The following is a 21,070-nucleotide window of genomic DNA, read 5'->3' on the forward strand; positions in this document are numbered from 1 at the left end:
AAGCATAAAATAGGGAAAACTCTGACCTTAAACCTAACCTCTAAATATCTTACCTGAATATTTTCCTAATTGTAAACGTATCTTCTTAAAAAAAAAAAAGTTTAGCAATGCAAGTACACACTCACGCATGCACGAACATACACACACACACGCGCACACACACACACACACACACACATGCACACGCGCGCGCACGCACACACACACTCCCAGCCATCGTCACCAGGCCTGTGGCGTGTCTGTGCCGTCCAGTGACCCGGGGATCGCATGGTGGCCTCACCCGCCACCTGCTCTGCCAATGTGACCTGTCTGTCAACGGGCATGCACTGTGGACCAAGTACTCTGACGGTTTACTCAAGTAACCAGTAAAGAAATATACCACAATGTGGAAGTACAAGTAAAAAGGCCTGTGTTAGTTAGTTTTTTTTAATTGTGTACACTTACAAAAGTGTTGGTAATCTAAGTATACTTACGGTACCATATACCGTTGCTGTCGGGCAGACTTTTGGTGTTTATCATTTACCATTCATCCTACAGCGTCACACAAAAGCATCAAACCTAGCAGATCCACAAGCTTGAAAGACTGCGCAAAGCGACACGTTTTCAGCTTGTAGATCTGCTACTTTTGATACTTTTGAATTTTAATCATGAAAAGTTACAGTTTGGGGCATATGGCGGTTCTACCCGACAGAGACGATACTGTGTGATTTCTCAATCTACAAGATCACAACGCAGCACTATACAAGCTCACTATACAAGCTCACTATACAAGCTCACTATACAAGCTCACTATACAAGCTCACTATACAAGCTCACTATACAAGCTCACTATACAAGCTCACTATACAAGCTCACTATACAAGCTCACTATACAAGCTCACAACACAGCACTATACAAGCTCACTATACAAGCTCACTATACAAGCTCACTATACAAGCTCACTATACAAGCTCACTATACAAGCTCACAACACAGCACTATACAAGCTCACTATACAAGCTCACTATACAAGCTCACTATACAAGCTCACTATACAAGCTCACTATACAAGCTCACTATACAAGCTCACTATACAAGCTCACAACACAGCACTATACAAGCTCACTATACAAGCTCACTATACAAGCTCACTATACAAGCTCACTATACAAGCTCACAACACAGCACTATACAAGCTCACTATACAAGCTCACTATACAAGCTCACTATACAAGCTCACTATACAAGCTCACTTGTACGTAGATTGGCTATTGTCGAATAAACCAGAGCTATTAAATATATATAATAAATGTACAAAGTCACTTATAATAAAGTTTAACTGTAGTGGAGAAAATGTACAATATTTAAACTACAGATGTAGTGGAGTAGAAGTGTAAAGTAGTGAAGGGGGGGAAAAAAAGTAAATGTACTGTATGTAGTACAGTAAGTTACTCTTGACCACTTGTCGACAGCGATGGCACACAGATATGCACGCGGTCGGCCACAGGACTGTGGCTGCTCTCAACGGGAGAATGATATCAGCACTTGAGACGTGCATGGATGTATGTACAGTATATACAGAACACTTGTGTGTAGGGATACTTATACTGGCCGCTCTGACCGCTGAAACACTCCACGCCTGGTGATATCACATGGACGGCCAGACGGACTCACATGCATGTGTGTATTTTTGCACATACGGTGAAAAAACACACACACACTTGAATTGAGACTCTGTATATAACAGGGCTGGGCAATATACTGTATCGATTCGATGTTATTATGCAGTAGGCAATATATCAATATTATATGGATATTGTGATATGAGACTCGATATCGTCTGGGATTTTGGACATGGTGTGAGTGCGGTGTCTGTTCCTGGTTTTAATCACATGAGCCTCATACAGCTCAAAATAGCTGATCTACAAGCTCACAATGCATCGCTATTTTATAATATTTTGGAAATATATATATATTCGTTTTATATATTATTGTCAACATTGTTATATTCATTATATTCACAATATTGATGAGGTATTTATTGGTTCAACCCAACCTATAAGTAACAGACACACAACCGTTGGCTGCCATGGACGGATATCTCCGTCTTTTGGTTGTTATTATGAATCCAGATTTGCCCCTTTTATATTTACTGTATCCTATAGTATAGCATTCCACATCGCTAGGCAACGCTCGGCTCGTTGTGTTTGACCTCACACATTGACCCGGCACTATGTAACTTTTTGAATGAAATGACATTGTAATTTTGTCCAATCTGTGTGGTAGAGTATAGTTGTATTGTGCCTCCCTGCTCCTCTACTGAAACCTTAGATCCATGTGTCTAGATGAGACATGACCTTTGACATGACCCTGTTTCTGGATTGACACAAATGTTAACCTGAAGATAAAGATACGATTCATCCCGCTGAGCAAGCATTAGCTCAATGTTAAAGATGTCAGTTCTTCAGTGCAGGAGCCCGCCCGGGTTCAAATCTAGGGGTAGCAGAGGAAAAGTATATGTAGGGCAGCTTTAAGGGCCTTGCAAAGGGGAGCGATAAAACGTGCCTATACCGGTAGTTCATTTTCAATGAGACCTGCGTTCTTGCTCGTATTTACGTGAGTGCGGCCCCCGCGCATTTGTTGCGCCCGTGCTCGTTACGTGCAGACGCCCGCGACTCACCAGACCTGGATTCAGTTTAGCTTTTTTTGTTTACGCTTGCGTTGTCGCGCCTCTTCTCTGGAGGAGACCTGTGTTGTTCCAGGCCTGCGTTCCTCACTTCACGTTTGCAAGGCCCTTTAAAGCATCTGTGTGACACTGTGCTTTGCCAGTGCCGCCACAGTGCTGCTCATGTAGATATGTGAAGTGTGCAATGTGTATAAATGCCATGTGCTTTACTGGTCGGACCAGACCAGCCAGCCTCGTAGAGCCAGCTGTTGAGTTATAGTACTTGGCTTCGTCATGGTAACACTGTGGTGCTCAGGAGAGGTGAGGAGACAGCCCAGGATTTATTTGCCAAATTATCCTTTGTATGATATAAATTAGTTAATTAAGTCTTCCACATTAACCAGACTCGTCTTGATGGAAAGCTCAGTTGGTGTGACAGCACGATGACCTCAGAGTCATCACTTGAGTCACAAGTCGTTCTCAAACCTTTTCATGTCAAGGAGCACCGCATAATTGGTGCCCATCTGAAAATATTCTGTGCCGTGGAAGAAAATTCCAATATTCCAAACAAAGTATTGAGTGCTCTCACCATGGCTTTCCCGCATGGCAGTGTGAAGTGTGTACTGTACGTCGTCCATGACGTGAATTTCAATCTATTGTCTCCCTTTTTTCTATCTTTACAGGACGGAACGAACTGATAGCACGGTACATCAAGCTCCGCACTGGGAAGACACGAACGAGAAAGCAGGTGAGTTCAGGTGAGAGGTGGAGGCAGGTGAGAGAAAGACTGTATATAAGTGATGGTTTTAGGTTAAAACAATAGGTTTTTATTGTATATGTAGCGATTCTCACAGAGAGGACTGATTGCTTTTACATACAACAGGGAATAAAAACCACCACATGAAGCATAGAAACAATTCAAATCGACGTCAACAGATGGCACTCGGGTGATGCAGTGGTAAAGTGCCTACTCCAACCTGGAGGTTGTGGATTTGAATCCACCACAGTGTATTTGGCTTTGTTGAGCGTCTATAAACTCTATGAACCCAATTGGCCCGTGTTCGGGAGAGGGAAGGTCTAAAGGCTGTCATCAGGGAGTGTTGTGTCGTGTTTGGCGGGAGGAGTGGGACAAAGGCCTCTACGTCCTCCCGGTGGGGGCTCCTTTACTGGCAGGTGTGTCAGTAGACAGTAGACACAACAGCAGTGATGTGTGTGGGGAGGAATCAATAGACACATTAGCACACCTGGAGGACAAACCCAAAGACAGTCCACACATACTTGCTTTAAACAGTAGTGTTTTTAGGTGGTTTGGCTTTTTTTTCCAGAGGCTGGGAGATACAGAGTGAAAGGGCTTTTTCACATTCAGCTATTCATTCAGGTCAGCTGACCCCTTATAGGGTCGTTGCTGGGCAACATAACGGGTCATTAAAATATCCAGGTGCGACGCGTTGAGAGCTTATAGATGGGCCTATCAAGACGCATGACCAGAATTGCGATGCTATACTGCAGCAGTGCTCCTGGGTGGTTATGAGCTCTGGAGACAGGCCACCTATCAGACGCAAAACGTCATGCTGTCCGACCGGGCTGTCGTCAACCGTCACATTATTGTCTATCAACGCCGGGAAAAAAGTCAGTGACAGAGAAGACATGATGACAGTATAGGAAATATTCCCCCCCCCCCCAACCTCCTCTCTCAAATACAGCACACGCACGCACGCACGCACCCACCCTGCACAGGCTACCGTACCGTTGCAATGTGCCCGGTTGGACGACTAAAGGGGCCTAAAACTGATTTAGGACCGGGGATCCAATGCACAGATGCCCTGAGATCGTATGTCGGTGTTGTTTGTTCACCACCTCACGGAGGGAGCCCGGCACGGGGGCTTGTTAGAAGAGGAGAGACGCCAGGGATGAGGGGAGCAGGGCTGGGGGTGGGGGGGCGTGAGCCCGGGATTTGGAACCTTATCCCCGGCTGTGGGGACCCGATACGGTTAGGTTGAGGTATGGACACTGAGAGATGAGGGTCCCCCTGGCTGGGATATAGGGTTAGACTGGGAATGTGTGTGTGTGACTGTGTGTGTGTGTGTGTGACTGTGTGTGTGTGTGTGTGTGTGTGTGTGTGTGTGTGTGTGTGTGTGTGTGTGTGTGTGTGTGTGTGTGTGTGTGTGTGTGTGTGTGTGTGTGTGCGTGCGTGTGCGTGTGTGCGTGGGGGGGGGGATTATCAGGCAGGGTTATTATAGTTAAAGAGGAATACCACTCATTACCAATCATTTTACCATGTCATTAATATACCTTAGACTGTGGAAATAATAAAAAAGTCTAGGTCTGAAAATAATCAGTAACATCGTGAAGTACATCTTTTCATGTCTCACTCTCAATAGAAGAGCAGGGAGACCAGATACAACCACCCCCAATTGTATAAGTTAACATGCTCTACCATACAGATTGGACACAATTGAATTGTATTTATTAAACAAGTTATATACATCTGCTGGCCTCGTCACCAGCAGCCATGAAGCCTCCTTCACCACCTCAGGAGGCACAGTAGCAGCACACATTAAATCACTATAAGCCCTGCTATATATACATATACATTGCAAATGGTGTGTTTATAGCACCTCTGTCCAAGGCTCTTCACAACGTTTTATCCATTCACTCACCCATCCACTCACCGGTGGGGGTGCCGACCTGCTCTTGGGGGTCCAGTGTCTTCCTTAAGGACACTTGGATGTTAACACAGGGGGCAGCTGGGGATCGAACCAGACCGTTCCCCCAAGTGGCCGCTATAACCCCTGAGCTACTTCCACTACTTATGGCGTGAATACGTTGACGAATGGTGGAAAATCACTGTATCACATATAGCATTTGTAGAGCTTGTCGAAATTGTCGAAATTCAAATAAACATCTTGGAAACTTTTGATATCATTTATCTTATATTGACAAAATTACAACTACTTAACTCCACAACCTCCTTCTTGCGTCATTCGTGGGCCTGTCACTCGTCACTGGCCCTGCCTTCAATAAAGCACAAATGGCATAGTCCAGTGCATGGTCAATAAACTTTTCCACTTCAGGGTCACTCTGGGGACCCCCAGGCAGGGTGTCCTTGTGGGATGTCCAGGGGGTTCCCACCATTACATGGACCCTTACAGGTCTTGTACAGTAACTCTGATATTGTACAAATGGAACTCTTAGTTCTACAGGTCCATTTGGTTCCACTCGCCATTTGCTTAGACTTGAATAAAAGCAAAACCTTGAGAAGCTCTCTCTTAGTGTGTGTAACTGTGTGTGTGTTCCAGGTGTCTAGTCACATCCAGGTGCTAGCACGAAGGAAGGCCCGGGAGATTCAGGTCAAGCTGAAGGTACGATACGTGAGTCACCATCATTTTATTCTTCTACTTACTGACCGTTGCGCTGGAATGAAAACAATGTGTCTGCGTGATTACAGAAACCTCTTAAAATCTTTTAATGCCCTACTTGATCATACTATACAGAGTCACACGCATCTAAAGTATAAAGTATATATAAACTTTCGATGTTTTTTACGTACGTTTAAGTATGTTTTCGGGTTTCTACCAGAGAAGATATTTGAAAAGACTTATTGCAGTGATTTTCTTTAAGTACTGTAAGTCCTACAGAATGCATGCATGCTACAACAAAAGTGTGATTATGGTGCATTAATACATTTTTAAGAAGTGTTTACTTGTAATGTTTGTAATGTGCAGAATGTCATATGGGGGGATTCATTCATGCAAACTTTAGTGCACTGTTTACCAATTTTTTGACTGTAAATATGCATGTGCTGAAATTGTTTGAAATGTTCGGAGAGAAAAAACAGAAACATTTTAAGAACGTCAGGGTGAACAAGGTTAAAATCCAAGGTTGAAGTGAGGTTACGTGCAGGGAAAGAAATTACATTCTATCATCTCTCTGCATAGTGCTGTTTTATCATTGCTGTTGAAGGTGATTCAGTGTGTGTGTGTGTGTGTGTGCATGCGTGCGTGCGTGCGTGCGTGCGTGCGTGCGTGCGTGTCGTGCGTGCGTGCGTGCGTGTCGTGCGTGTCGTGCGTGCGTGCGTGCGTGCGTGTCGTGCGTGCGTGCGTGCGTGCGTGCCAAAGCATTCAACTTCCATCACCACAAAGAGCTCATCATCGGCTTTTTAATTGCAGTCCCTTAATGGACGCTATGGTTGTGAATAGAAGGCTCATTGCTCGTGACACTTTTCAATGAAACCTTACCCGATACAATGCCGGCACAGCCCCGAGGCCTTGCTGTTGCATGATTACCAACAATATGAACCAGCAGCGCAATTTGTCCCTGAAACAAATTCATCTGTGGATTGTTCCTTCTAGGCATTTCATTTGGTAATATCTCAATGAAAAAGTTAGTTTTTTTCCCTTGTGGTAGGTGTACTACAGCAGGTAGGGTTAAGCTTATACATCCCTGTCCCCCCCCCCCCAGCATTTATCATCCAACACACACACACACACACACACACACACACACACACATACACACACGCACGGCACGCACACACACTTTCTCTCTGTCACCTTGGATGGTGGCCCGCCTGGGCTCAGCTGGCAGAGCGCGCGGCCTCGGTCACAGGGTTGGTCTCTCTGACAGGCCCTTTTAAAAATGTCTTTGGTGTAACTGAGCTCCATAGCACATGTACGGCCCCATATTTCAGCTATGCCCTTGTGTTGGCCACAGTTCTGGGAACAAGAATGCACTGTGTGGCCTTGCCCACATTAGGGCTGGGCCTGGCCGGGCAGCAAGTGCTTGTAGCCCCTCCCCCCCCCCCCTGGAGGGGGGGGGGGGGTATTTGGAAAGTGCTGAGGTGGTGCATTTTTAAAAGACAACGGAGAACATGAGAGGTGCATGTCTCCCTATATACGGTGGGAAGGGCATTGTTGTTTAAAACCATCTTCCATGATAACGTTCTATTTTTTGTATTATTATTTCTTTCTTCATATAGCGTTTCCCTTCCGTGTTAGTGCTGCATGCGTGAGACACTTAGCATCAGGCATTAACCTTCGGTTATTCGAAAATAGCTACCAAAGTCGCAGGGAAATCTACAACTTGCGCCGAGCCTTTAGATCGATAATATTTAAACAAATTGAAAAACATGTTAAGATATATATTGTGCCGACACCAGGGTTACCTAACATATTAGCGTGTGGGACCATGCGTTGCGTGCCCTGCCTTCCACTATGACCTCTAACAGAAGCCGGTTGTCAACACGGGTGCCCGGGCCTCTGCCAAGGCAATAAACTTAACTCCTGTCCTGACCCAAAGGCCCTTGACTGTAGTATCACCCTCCTGCCCTGGCACGCTCTTTGCCAGGCGGGGACCAACAAACACACATACCATGAATGATGCAAACTCCGCTTCGGTCTTTCCCTTTTGCCATTTTAGGGCTTTACTGATCATGTTGCCGGTGAAACGGAGCACTGATGTAGTACTAAACAGACCAGTGTTGCCAGATTTTGAAAGAGAAGTAAGCTACCAGTGCTGAGATGAAAACAAGCCAAAAAAGAAGCGACTAGACTCCGGCTATTGGAAAATTGCCGATCTACATAGAAGCTCATGCAACACGTTGAGAGCTATTTTAAAAAAAGGAAAAGGAAAACATCTTGAAACTGAACATTTGAACAACAACATAATTATTTTCAGATGGGGGAGGTCTGCGGACAAATACATAAATGTTTAATAACCATTGGTTTAAACAACATTAGCAAAGAAGCCCAAATAAGCAACTACAGTATATTAGAAACAAGCAAAAAAAAGAACACACACACACAACCCGCAACTACCAATATTTACAAGTGACTTTAAAGTCCAAAGTTGCTTCTAATAAGCATACCTGGTGGCAACACTGAACAGGTGTGCGAGCGAGGAGAGTGCAGTGCACCCTTCTGCCTTAGGGCCGATTCATACTCCTATTTTACCACTGTTTCGGCGCTGTAGTGCCGAAATGATTTCGGCTCGTCAGAAATTTTCAGTAGCACCGAAGAGCCGACTTTAGGACGGTACTACCCGCCCCCCCGAACCTCAAATGACGTCACATTGTAGGCTCTACAGCGCCGAACCGACTTTTATTGGGCTCTAAAATAGGAGTATGAATCGGCCCTTACACTCTCTCTCTCTCTCTCTCTGTCTTTGTGTGTTCCGTGTAGGACCAGGCCGCCAAGGACAAGGCCATGCAGAGTATGGCCAGCATGTCGTCAGCACAGATCCTCTCAGCCACGGCTTTCCAGAACAAAATGGCCCTCCAGGGCCTGTCGAGGCAGGCGTACCCCACTGCTGGTGGAGTGAGTCTAAACATGCAGACGTTATACACGGCAGTGCATGGTTCTTCTCAGTCCTTTTTTGGTTTTGATCTCTGAACCACACTGGCATACCTCACTATAGCTGTCGCCGGGGCAAGGGTGGGATATGTTCCTCAGCCTAGAAGGAAAGTCTGTGGAAGAGAAATTGCACGCTGCGTTCATCATTTGAGGCTGTTTGTTCCAAACGGGCCATTCCTGCAAACTTTGAAAGCCAATGTTAGCCAATTAGGATGGAATAATGAGATATTGGACAAATCCGTCTTGAACACATGACTATAGAGTCACGATTTGAGGGACAGAATCTGGAGGAGCAAAAGCAATATCAAAAAATGTGTTTTACAAAAGCCTCCTGGTGGCGCTATAACAGGCCATTCTGGAAAATGTGGGGCAGAGGTCCCCATTCATTGTTGGCATCCAGGGAGTGTGTGTGCAAAACTTTACATCGACCGGGTTTACGGTGCCGGAGATTAGCTGGTAACAGACGGACGGATGACGGACGGACGGACGGACACACACACACACGGACGGAGTGCAAAACATACTCTCTCCCCATGCCTTCGGCCTGGTGGAGACAACAAATACCAACCTGTCTGTCTGTCTGTCTGTCTGTCTAATATGATTCAGTGTTGAAACTCAATCCATTTCATTGGGTTAAGGGTTAACCCTATCAAAACTTTATCTGAAGTCGACCTCGACCATGATGTTTGATTGAATGTAGTTTTTGTGTCTTATGGGAAAAAAAATGTTTTATTTTTTTCACAGTTTTGGCATGGGGGACTCCCAGGACAGCCCAACGGTCCAGAAGAGTAAGTAACCATTTGATCTCTCATCTTTTTCTCTCCATAATTCAAATTCAGATCAGTAGCTGCTACTATAGATCTACAAGTGCAAAACGTGTTGCTTCACGCCCTGTTTGGAGCAGGCAGCTCACGCACCCCTAGGGGTGCAAGCATTCATTTACGAAAAAATACAAAAAGTTAAATTATGGAGGTAACTAGGTAAGAGGTTTCTGATGCACATAATTATGTGTTTTACGTCTTCCTGTAGGACTTCAAAGCTTCATGATACTGACATGCACTATATTGAATGCACTACATGTGATTTAAATGACATGATAATTCCCTTTTACTCCTGGAACTGGAAACTTGAAAGCCTGCATAAACAAGAGTTTCACCTCACTATTATACCTGTAACTGTGTTGCGATAATAACGTTGATTGATTGATTTGACCTCAAATTTACATAATACATTATCTATCCATTCCTTGGGTTCATGAGTAGACTGTACTGTACTGTACTGTACTGTACTGTACTGTACTGTACTGTACTGTACTGTACTGTACTGTACTGTACTGTACTGTACTGTACTGTACTGTACACTGTACTGTACTGTACTGTACTGTACTGTACACTGTACTGTACTGTACTGTACTGTACTGTACTGTACTGTACTGTACTGTACTGTACTGTACTGTACTGTACTGTACTGTACACTGTACTGTACACTGTACTGTACACTGTACTGTACTGTACACTGTACTGTACTGTACTGTACACTGTACTGTACTGTACTGTACTGTACTGTACTGTACTGTACTGTACTGTACTGTACACTGTACTGTACTGTACTGTACTGTACTGTACTGTACTGTACTGTACTGTACTGTACTGTACTGTACACTGTACTGTACTGTACTGTACTGTACTGTACTGTACACTGTACTGTACTGTACTGTACTGTACTGTACTGTACTGTACACTGTACTGTACTGTACTGTACTGTACTGTACTGTACTGTACTGTACTGTACTGTACACTGTACTGTACTGTACTGTACTGTACTGTACTGGTGCTCAAATTGTGGTCCGGGAACCCCTATGGGATTAGGTTCCAGAGGGTCATCAGCCAAATTTGGCTGATCAAAAATAGCAGATATACAAGCTCATAAGTGCATCACTTCGTGCCACACTACAAGCTTGTACATCTGCTGTCTTGAAAGTGTTGTAAACTTTTGCATTAAGTTGACACTTTTAACACTAATCTTCTCTTCTGGGGGTTCCTGGTCAAATTCACATCAATGTGGGGGTCCTTGACATTGATTTGAGAACCTCTGCTGCACTATTACTGTACCCATCCAATCGCAAAGATTTTCCCAAGAACCGAACGAATATGAACCGAAAATAAATGCTTCAGCTGTTTGCCATTCTGTCGAGGGTCACAGATTCCACTCTAGCCATGCAACAACACCCCCATCGTCTTTAGAGGTCAGGTGGCCCAATTAGTGTGAGTGGGAGGGGGGGTCACGGGGGTGAGAGGGGGTCTAATGTGTCTCTTCTCTTCCCCAGCATTAAGCCCTTCTCCCAGCAGAGTTACGCCATGCAGGCGTCCGGCCCGCCCCCCATAACAGGTGGGTTCTCCTCATTTCTTACCCACTTGGCGTGTTGACAGACCTGCATTAACCACTTGAACCCTAGCATCCCTATTCTGGGGGAGGGGGGGAGGGGGGTGGGAATATTTGGCTGATCTACAAGCTTGTGATGCATCACGTTGCTATATGCATTGCCATCTTGTAGATCTTGGGTTTTTTTCCGCGAAGAGATTTGATGTCGCAGGAAATACTTGCGGACCTAGTACAGAGCCATGGGGGACCCCAGTCAACTAAGTATAGTAGGATGTAAGTGTTATGAGATGTTGGCTGTTGGGAATGACAATTGTCGTCGCATCCCTTCAGGGTATGGGACGTAACTCTGCTACATGCGCAAGTCACAGAGAGACGGGCAGCAAAGCTCGTGGCTTATTTCGAACCTATAATGTTTTCAGATACATATTTTAGCGTGATGATTACGTTTAAAACGAGTAATACACTACAATGTCTGGATGTCATCTTGAATGAGATTAAAAACGGAGTAGTTCTGTAATCAAAACCAGCTGTGTTGGAGGAACGCGCAGCGATGGGAATCAACCAGGTGAATGAAATCAAGATTCATTTATATTCACTCGACACGTTCACTTGACACGTCATCGCGCATCACGATTTTGTTCAAAGGAAGTAATTAAATTTGTATGGACTATTTTTAAATAGGCCTACACAAAGATGGAAATCTTCCCATTGTTTTGGCATAGACTGTTAGGTATGCCCATATGATGACCACCTCTAAAAGTGTGAAAAACTTATTTTTCATTTCCCTGCGTATTTAAGGTTAAAAGGATAACACAAAAAAAGTCCTGGGTACTTCCATTGTGGTCCTATGTATTAAATTACATTATTAATGTGTTCAAATATAAATTGAATACATCAATACTTGTAATCAACAAAAACAAACAACTATATGTACACAAGGAAAAGGAAAGAACGGCTGTGAATGACACCGTTCAATGGGAATTCAAATCTATCTCTTCTTGGTCTTTTGGTAGATATTTCTTTAGGCCAGTTTTTGAAAGACACCGGTGATTAAAACCCTTTAATGGCGAAATGATATCGCACATACGTTTTTGACAAATACGCTTCTTGCACACGCAGGATACGAAAGCACGGCGGGGCTGTCCATGTCCCCCGGCGCCCCCCCATGGCAGGGTAGAAGTATTGCCAGCTCCAAGCTCCGTATGCTGGAGTTCTCTGCCTTCCTGGAGCAGCCTCAGGACCCAGAGACTGTGAGTATAGTAGTATACACACCGTGACCCAAACTAGTGAAAAGACCAGATCTACAAGCTCACAATGCGTTGCAATGCAGCACCATGTGAGCTTGTAGACCGGTTATTTTCACTACTTCTCTGCCAGACTCAGACTCTATAATGCTAATGCATAGAAACCGTCTCCCCCAATGCATACTGTCCTGTGTTGGCCCTGGTCGTGTGTGTTTTTGTCCACCTGTCTCTGTTGTTTCCATATAGTCCATATATCTTTAGTTTAATTTAGGTGTCACATTTTGCTGTTCTCTCAATTTCGATTTGGGGATTAATAAAGTATATCTCGTCTCATCTCATCTTCTACAACTTTCTTTACTTGGAATTTCTTTGATTTGTTTGTTTTTAAATTACTAAATATTTTGAAATTTGTTATGTAGGACACGAAAACTGGACAGATGATGCTATGAATCAGAATGAATAAATGATATCAGGCAGCCGAAATCTGATTGGTTATATCAAGTCATTTAACCGCAAAAAACTAACAAAACAAACTGATATTTAGGGAATCACATTTGAACCACATTCCTATAGTAGCTTAAAATTGATTAATCTTGTCATAATGCGTCGTGAGCTTGTAGATCTGCTATTGTTCTGTATTCAGTGAGTCACTTATAAAGTGTGGACAGTCAGACAGTCCTAAAGATCAGACTTGACAAACAAATCGTCACTGTCGGATGACAACTTCATATGTAAAAGAAATTGCAAAAATTACAGATCTACGTACAAGCTTAAAGCATGCTACTTCGTGCCACGTTTCGAGCTTGCATATCTGCTGCTTTTGATGTTGTTGTGTGACGCTGTAGGGCCAAGTAGGGCATTAATTAATGAAAAAGAAAAACGCAAAAAGTTAAACTATGGAGAGATGAGAGGTTTCTGCCTGACAGCAACGATATCAGTCAGATGTGTCCGAACAACGAGGCCTAATCAGTATCCGTGTGTGTGTGTCACCCTGCAGTTCAACAAGCACCTCTTTGTGCACATCGGTCAGTCCAACCCCAGCTACAGTGACCCGTACCTGGAGGCGGTGGACATCCGGCAGATCTACGACAAGTTCCCCGAGAAGAAGGGAGGCTTGAAGGAGCTGTTTGACAAAGGGCCGCACAACTCCTTCTTCCTCGTCAAGTTCTGGGTGAGCAGGAACCCTCCGTCTGGTTAGACCTTTCTGACCTGAGATCAGATTCTAAAAATGTCTTCTACATCCTGACAGGTTTATGAAAAAGCTATGTTTCTATATGTCAACCGATTTTTCAAAAATAGCAGACCTACAAGCTCGTAGCGCGCCACTCGGTGGCGCGCTATGAGCTTGTAGATCTGCTATTTTTCAATAGCTAAAGCATATCATGATGCTGACACCAAAAGGGGTTCTCGCCCCAAAATGGGTTAAATGGGGACCCCCTCCCCCCCACCCTGACGAGCACTTGGAATTGTAGGCGTCACATTTAGTTTGAGTCGGCTCCACAGATAAATGTTGTGGAAACAGACAAACTACAAGCTCACAACACCTGCCACTGAAAGGTGTTTTTAGAAAAAAAGAAAGAAAAAATGTGGGAAAAAAAGAATATATATATATGTTGGCACAAAATCTATCCACAGGGTCAAGTAGGCTATACATATCAATTTGGCCGTCCTTGACATGGAAACCATGTGAGAACTAGTGCATTAAACGTAGTTCAGCTGAGGTTCACACATGCATACTGTCTCCAAGTCATGAAGGCAGGGTGAGAGAGTACAGTTTATGTTGTCGTTAATGTTTTTTGGCACCTGTTGCCCGTTAATGGCCTGGCGGTGTTATCTCACTGGTGGCAGCTAAGCGTCAGGAGTTAAAGGAACTTACAGGTGATTTAGTGATAAAATGAATGGAAAGTCACTGATCCACAGACGTGAATGTGGTGGTATTCACTGGCGCAGAGGGCATCACAGTGTGTGTGTGTGTGTGTGTGTGTGTGTGTGTGTGTGTGTGTGTGTGTGTGTGTGTGTGTACGTACCGCATTCGTGCTTGTCTACGTGTGTGTACGCGTGTGTCCATTTGTTAGTGCCCCCCGTGTCTGTTTGTGTGTGCATTTTACAATTTCCTTAGTGTGTGTGTGTGTGTGTGTGTGTGTGTGTGTGTGTGTGTGTGTGTGTGTGTGTGTGTGTGTGTGTGTGTGTGTGTGTGTGTGTGTGACGGCAGCCTTGGGGAGAGTGGCAGGTCTGATCTTTCACTTGGGAAATGTGAGACAGGGCACCTGTCCCCTCGCTATTAGGCTGAACCCAGCCCACACGCACTACGCTTATTTATAGACCACACACGCACACACATACACACACACACACACACACACACACACACACACACACACACACACACACACACACACACACACACACACACACCACGTGTACACGCCTACATCAGCACAATCTTACACATACAGAACACACGCACTCGTCTCGTCGTTGCGTCGTTCTACAAACAATCCTTTCGATGGACATTTTGATCCAAAATTGCACGATCATGTGCGGTATTAGTAATACAGAAAGGCGGGCGGCCCTTAGTAGTGGCGAGCGGGTAGAGAGGGACGGATGTCTGGGGACCCCTAAATGGTCTCTGTCGGGTGGAAACCTCATATGATCAAAAGGGTTACTTTTCAGGATTCAAATTAGCTCTTACAATAAATGCACCCCGTTGTGTACATACAGTGCCCCACCAACTACAACTTTGAAACACTACCAGTTCCACACCACCACAGGGAGTGCAGTGCGGATACACTGTTGTCCAGAAATGCCACAGAAGCCTCTGGCCAGGCTCTGCCAGTAGTGGACCTAATGAGCCTAAGTCCTCTCACCTGTAGAAGTCCCGGCCTCTGCCTCAGCCAATTGATTGCCTTGGCAACCCCACACCTGCCATTTGATTACTTAACCACTCCTACCTTTCACAGTCAGTTTGCCCTCTTCAGACACATGCGTAGACAGAGATCTATATTGTCACAAAAGGGACACACGGTTAAAACGGGTATTGCATACTAGGTTCCCAACTTACATCGTTCCCAAGTAGGCCGGTGGCCGACGGGCACATGGGTCTAGACTCTAGTGATTAAAAATGCAGTAAACATTTATTTTTGTTTCACTAATGCAGGTAAAATGTTAAACCACTTAAGCCCTATTTCATGCCATGCAATGTATGGTGATGTCGGTATTTTGCATTAATATTTTACTACGGTATATAATTTCCCTCTAGGTGTACGTACAGTATATTAGGGATATTTCACTTTCAAACACCAGGGTCATTTGGGGTCTTCTGTGAGCACCCCGGGACAGTTTTTAAGTTGCTTGGTTTAGATATTTGTGACCAGGTTTGACTGAGAGACTGCCATCGCGCAAATTCCAGCTTTTCACCAGAGGAGAAAAACTTATTTTTTTGTTGAATGAGTTATTAGCACAGTTAGAGACCATAGACGTGAACCTTTCAAGGCTGTTTTCTCAGCTCGCTGTTTTTTGCAAGACATTACTCTATATAAGCCATATCTCCAAAACTGGTGGGACAAACTGAACAACCAATATGTCAATTTGAAGCTACGATTCCCTGCTTTCATATATTATGACACGGAAAAACGAAAATAAAAATAAAATCCAATGGCAGTCCCTCAGTCAAATTTGGTAACATTTGATATCCAATTTCATCAGGCTTCATATACAAACTCTGACTGACTGATATTGTCATTCAGATTTATTTTGTCATTCATTACTTTTTAACATTATTACAATTAAAAGTTCTAATAGAAACAAAACAATGGTTTTGTATAGGAAAGGGGGCATGTCTGACCGTTTAGGCAGCACTGCCCTCAGATTGACGTGGGTGGCATCGGGGGCCGTGTTGTTGCTGCGCTGACTTGAACAAGGCCTTGCCATGCAACGGCCCTGCTCTCATCTGCACCCGGCCTGCCATTCCACAAGGCCATTGAATGTCACTTTCACGGCAGCGCCCGGACGCTATCTCATGCCACCAGTTGGCCTGGCGTTCTGTATGCGTGAGACTTCAGCCTTCTCACATGGAAACCGACCCGCCACCTTATTTATTGTGGGGAGATAAAAGGCATTGGTGAGTGACACCCCTATTGGACACATACGGCGGCCATCTCTCTCCCTGTGTCCTCCCGGAGAGAGAGAGAAGCAGCAGCTGCTGCTGCTGCTGGGGGAGCCGTGGCATTTGATGAAGGGGGTTAGGGCTGTATATCACTACAACACACAGAGAGTACAGGGGGGGGGGGGGGGGGGGAGAAAGGTGGTGAGATGGAGAGAGAGAGAGAGAGAGGGAGGGGGGGAGAGAGAGATAGAGAGAGAGAGGTGGTGAGATGGAGAGAGAGAGAGAGGGGGGGGTGAGATGGAGAGAGAGAAAGAGAGGTGGTGAGATGGAGAGAGAAAGAGAGAGAGAGAGAGAGAGAGAGAGAGGTGGTGAGAGGAAGAGATAGTGGGGTAGGGTAGAGATAGGGATAGTGTTAAGGTTTTGAGAAAAGAGAAAGGGGGGTTGGAGTAGGATATGGGGATTCTTTTAAGCGATCGAGAGAGAGAGAGAGAGACAGAGAGAGAGAGATAAAGAGAGAGACGAAGACAGAGACACACAGAGAGACTGCATGGGGATAGAGAGACAGAGCGGGGGAGACAGACAGAGAGACAGAGCGGGGGAGACAGACAGAGAGACAGAGCGGGGGAGACAGACAGAGAGACAGAGAGGTGGGGGACAGACGGAGACACAGAGAGACACCGGGGACATGGAGGCATTACGGATGCAACCAGTCATCAGTCAGTGGGACGTGATGTCTCCTCCTGTCCAGCCCGACGGCCTCCAGCAGCCATGATGACACACACACAGCTCTCCTCCTATCTGCCTCCCAGAGGGGGGTCTTGTCTTCCCATTCTGATGGCATGCGCCACAAAATAACACAAATTCTGCCGCAGCAAAACCCCCCCCCCACCAGGCCACCACCACCACCCAAACTCTGGGGGAGGGTTCCAGGGGGTCCCCATCCCAGTAAAATGTGTTAATACAGCATCATTTTAATCACTTCAACGATTATTTTATATGTTGGCTATTCAGAAATAGGAGTTTCATGCCACGCTGCGAACTCGTACTGTACATCTGCTCTTTTTTTTATATTCTTGAAAGTATTAGAAGTAGAAGAATAGATGTATTTTTTAACAGAAATCTTCTCTTCTGGAGGATCCCTGTCACAAAACATTTTCAGTCAAATACATCAATTTGTGTCTCTTTGACATGAAAAAGTTTGAGAACCACTGTGAGGATAACGGAGAGAGGATTGAAACACCGGGAGACGGAGCTGCTCGCGGCCATACAAATAAGCAAAATGAAATCCTCAACACATCTGAAGATATGATAACCTTGTTAACGCCGCCATAAAGTCCCAGAGGAGAGGGGGGAAAAAAGCAATGTGTTTGATGTTGTTGCCGGGGCGACGCAGGTTGTCAGGCGCGGGTCATGACTCGGGGGTGTCCTGAGGCACAGGGGTTGGCATGGCGACCGCTGACAGGCGGCTGGCCTGCCTCCAAAGCTATGGCATTCTGGATTGAATTTCCAAGCCAGCAAATCCACCACCCCCCCACCCCCCTTTCCACATCCCCCTCCCCACCTAGACAGCAGTGGTGTGGAAGTAACGCTTACTTACTTAAAGTACTTTACTCCCAAGTACAATGGGATACTTGTATTATGTCCTTTTCTTTTCCAATATTTCGTTGCTGTTGGGCTGAAAACTCTTATTTCCATATACTGTAGGCCCTATAAAGCCCCTATACTTGATCACACAGTATCAAAAGTAGCAATGTTTTGAGCTTGTAGATTTTTGAAAAGCTACAGTATCTTGAAAATGAACAGTTTTGGACATTTTGCTGTCCATCTGACAGAGACGATGTCATACTTCATACCCCACCACATCTCGCAGGCAGATATTGTACGTTTGACTATAGCACCGCAAATATTTGAAACCTTTACAAGTAACTATGTAGATTTAAGATTATTAATACAAATCATACATTCAATAATTGAGCCCTATTTTATACGACACATTGTGAGCTCGGGTATTGTTGGAAGATTTTGACACATTTTCTTTAAGCTTTTGAAGCAGTTGTGAAATAGCAGGACATTCTGCATATAGACTGCTTTTACTTTTAAGTGTATTTTGAGGCAGTACTGTTTTGCATTTTCACTACAGCATTTCTGTAACAGAGGCTTTCGACAATGTGGTACTGCTTTTTACTCAAGTAAAGAAAATAGATTACATCTCTTACACCCCCTCTAATAGACGGCCACTGGCTGCCCTGCGTTGTACCCCCTCCCCACCCACACACACACACACACACACACACACACACACACACACACACACACACACACACACACACACACACACGCACGCACACACACACACAGTGCCCGACTGCCCGTGGCCCTGTCCTAACGGATTGTCTAGCGCCTTTGAAGTGCTGAGGGAATCCGATTTGGGCCAGCGCTGCTAAATTGTTACACAGCCAGCCGGCCCACCGTGATCTAATCAGCCAATTGCGCGCTGTTGATTGTAATTGGATGAATTCCCTCGCAGGCCGTTAGGGGAGCGGGCAAACGGCGGTGCGGTGGGGGTCAGCGGGCCCCGGGGATGAAGACAAATAGAGGAATTAGGGGGAAGGGGGGTCCGGGGCGATGAGGAGAGGTTGAACGGCGGCTCAATGGCCCATTAGGAGACAAGGGCCTGAGAGGGGAATAGGTAAAGTATCGCTGTCTGTTGATGTAGATGGCACCTCGCCCTAATCTGAGATCAGATTACAGCAGCACCCATATTCTGATGTCTGACCTATCGGGAGGATTTGAGATGGAGCAGAAACCTGGATAAATGGGGGACCTGAGGTGTGTGTGTGTGTGTGTGTGTGTGTGTGTGTGTGTGTGTGTGTGTGTGTTCTGTGTGTGTGTGTGTGTGTGTGTGTGTGTGTGTGTGTGTGTGTGTGTGATGTGTGTGTGTGTGTGTGTGCGCGCGTGCATGCATGCGCGCTTGTGTGCGTGCGGTGTCTCTCTCTGTGTGTCTCTCGCTGTGTGTCTCTCCCTCTTTTTCCCTCTCTCTGTCTCTCTCTCTCTCACACACGCACACACACGCACACACACGCACACACACACACACACACACACACACACACACACACACACACACACACACACACACACACACACACACACACGTGCACACACACACACACACACACACACATGCGCTGCATCTTGGGAATGCTTGGAGCCGGATTGACAGCCTAATGCTAAGTCAACAGGGGCCATGGATGGGCCACGGGATGCTCCTTGGCTTTGCAGAGAATCCCTCTCAGGCTTTGTGGAGCTGTCAGAGTTAGTGACACAGCTTCATTAAGCTCAGCACACACGTGTTCACACCCTCCACTCCACTCCTCTCGCCATCCGCCCCGTGCGCCCATGTGTCCTATGCTTCCTTCAAGAAAACACACCTCACAAAGGTGCTTTTGTGATGTGCGCTTTTGTCATGATCAAGTAGGTAGTTAATTTACGAAGGGAAAAAAAAGTTTAAATATGGAGCTTTCTGCCCGACAGCAATGATATGTGATGTTTTGAAAAATTAAAGTACTTTTGCTCTTAAGAACACATTAACTGCCAGGTATCTGCCACTGCCAGTGTTTTTTTCTTCTTCATTGAAGGCCCTAATTTTGTGTGAGATGTGACAAACGCTGAGTGGAGTTTCTTTCACCTGGAAAATAAATGTTTTAACCGCGATCATCAGCTCTTTAGTCATGGGCCGTAAGAATACGACTTCTGCTTGTTTTGAACCAAAAGCACAGACGGGGAAAAGAATCCTGAGATAAATGGATTTTTGTAAAATCTGTTTCCATGAACTGCCAGGTGTTTTTGACCAGTATACTGTGTCCCTCCCTCCTCCATGCAGGCGGACCTGAGTGTGTTTTTGACCAGTATACTGTGTCCCTCCCTCCTCCATGCAGGCGGACCTGAGTGTGTTTTTGACCAGTATACTGTGTCCCTCCCTCCTCCTCCATGCAGGCGGACCTGAGTGTGTTTTTGACCAGTATACTGTGTCCCTCCCTCCTCCTCCATGCAGGCGGACCTGAGTGTGTTTTTGACCAGTATACTGTGTCCCTCCCTCCTCCATGCAGGCGGACCTGAGTGTGTTTTTGACCAGTATACTGTGTCCCTCCCTCCTCCATGCAGGCGGACCTGAGTGTGTTTTTGACCAGTATACTGTGTCCCTCCCTCCTCCTCCAGGCGGACCTGAGTGCCAACCTGCAGGACGACAGTGGCTTCTTCTACGGCGTGTCCAGTCAGTACGAGAGCTCCGACAACATGATCATCACCTCCTCCACCAAGGTCTGCTCCTTCGGCAAGCAGGTG

General features: G+C 45.6%; 1 protein-coding gene across 4 annotated transcripts in view; it reads left to right on the plus strand.

Moving 5' to 3' along the window:
- Nucleotides 1–21,070, plus strand: part of tead4 (TEA domain transcription factor 4) — a 47,894-nt gene that overhangs the window by 21,210 nt on the left and 5,614 nt on the right. The window contains exons 2-9 of one of the 4 annotated variants that reach the window (XM_080762591.1): nucleotides 3,329–3,393; nucleotides 5,945–6,007; nucleotides 8,825–8,959; nucleotides 9,740–9,783; nucleotides 11,322–11,383; nucleotides 12,497–12,627; nucleotides 13,619–13,792; nucleotides 20,945–21,070. The exon at nucleotides 20,945–21,070 is cut by the window's right edge and continues 15 nt beyond it. In XM_080762591.1, the coding sequence (XP_080618717.1) occupies nucleotides 3,329–3,393; nucleotides 5,945–6,007; nucleotides 8,825–8,959; nucleotides 9,740–9,783; nucleotides 11,322–11,383; nucleotides 12,497–12,627; nucleotides 13,619–13,792; nucleotides 20,945–21,070 (800 nt within the window). Of the gene's footprint in view, nucleotides 1–3,328; nucleotides 3,394–5,944; nucleotides 6,017–8,824; nucleotides 8,960–9,739; nucleotides 9,784–11,321; nucleotides 11,384–12,496; nucleotides 12,628–13,618; nucleotides 13,793–20,944 lie in introns of all 4 variants that reach the window. The other 3 variants (XM_080762590.1, XM_080762592.1, XM_080762593.1) reach the window with 3 other exon arrangements.

Source organism: Protomyctophum bolini (assembly GCF_963924005.1).
Source record: "Protomyctophum bolini genome assembly, chromosome: 4".
Lineage (NCBI taxonomy): Eukaryota > Metazoa > Chordata > Actinopteri > Myctophiformes > Myctophidae > Protomyctophum > Protomyctophum bolini.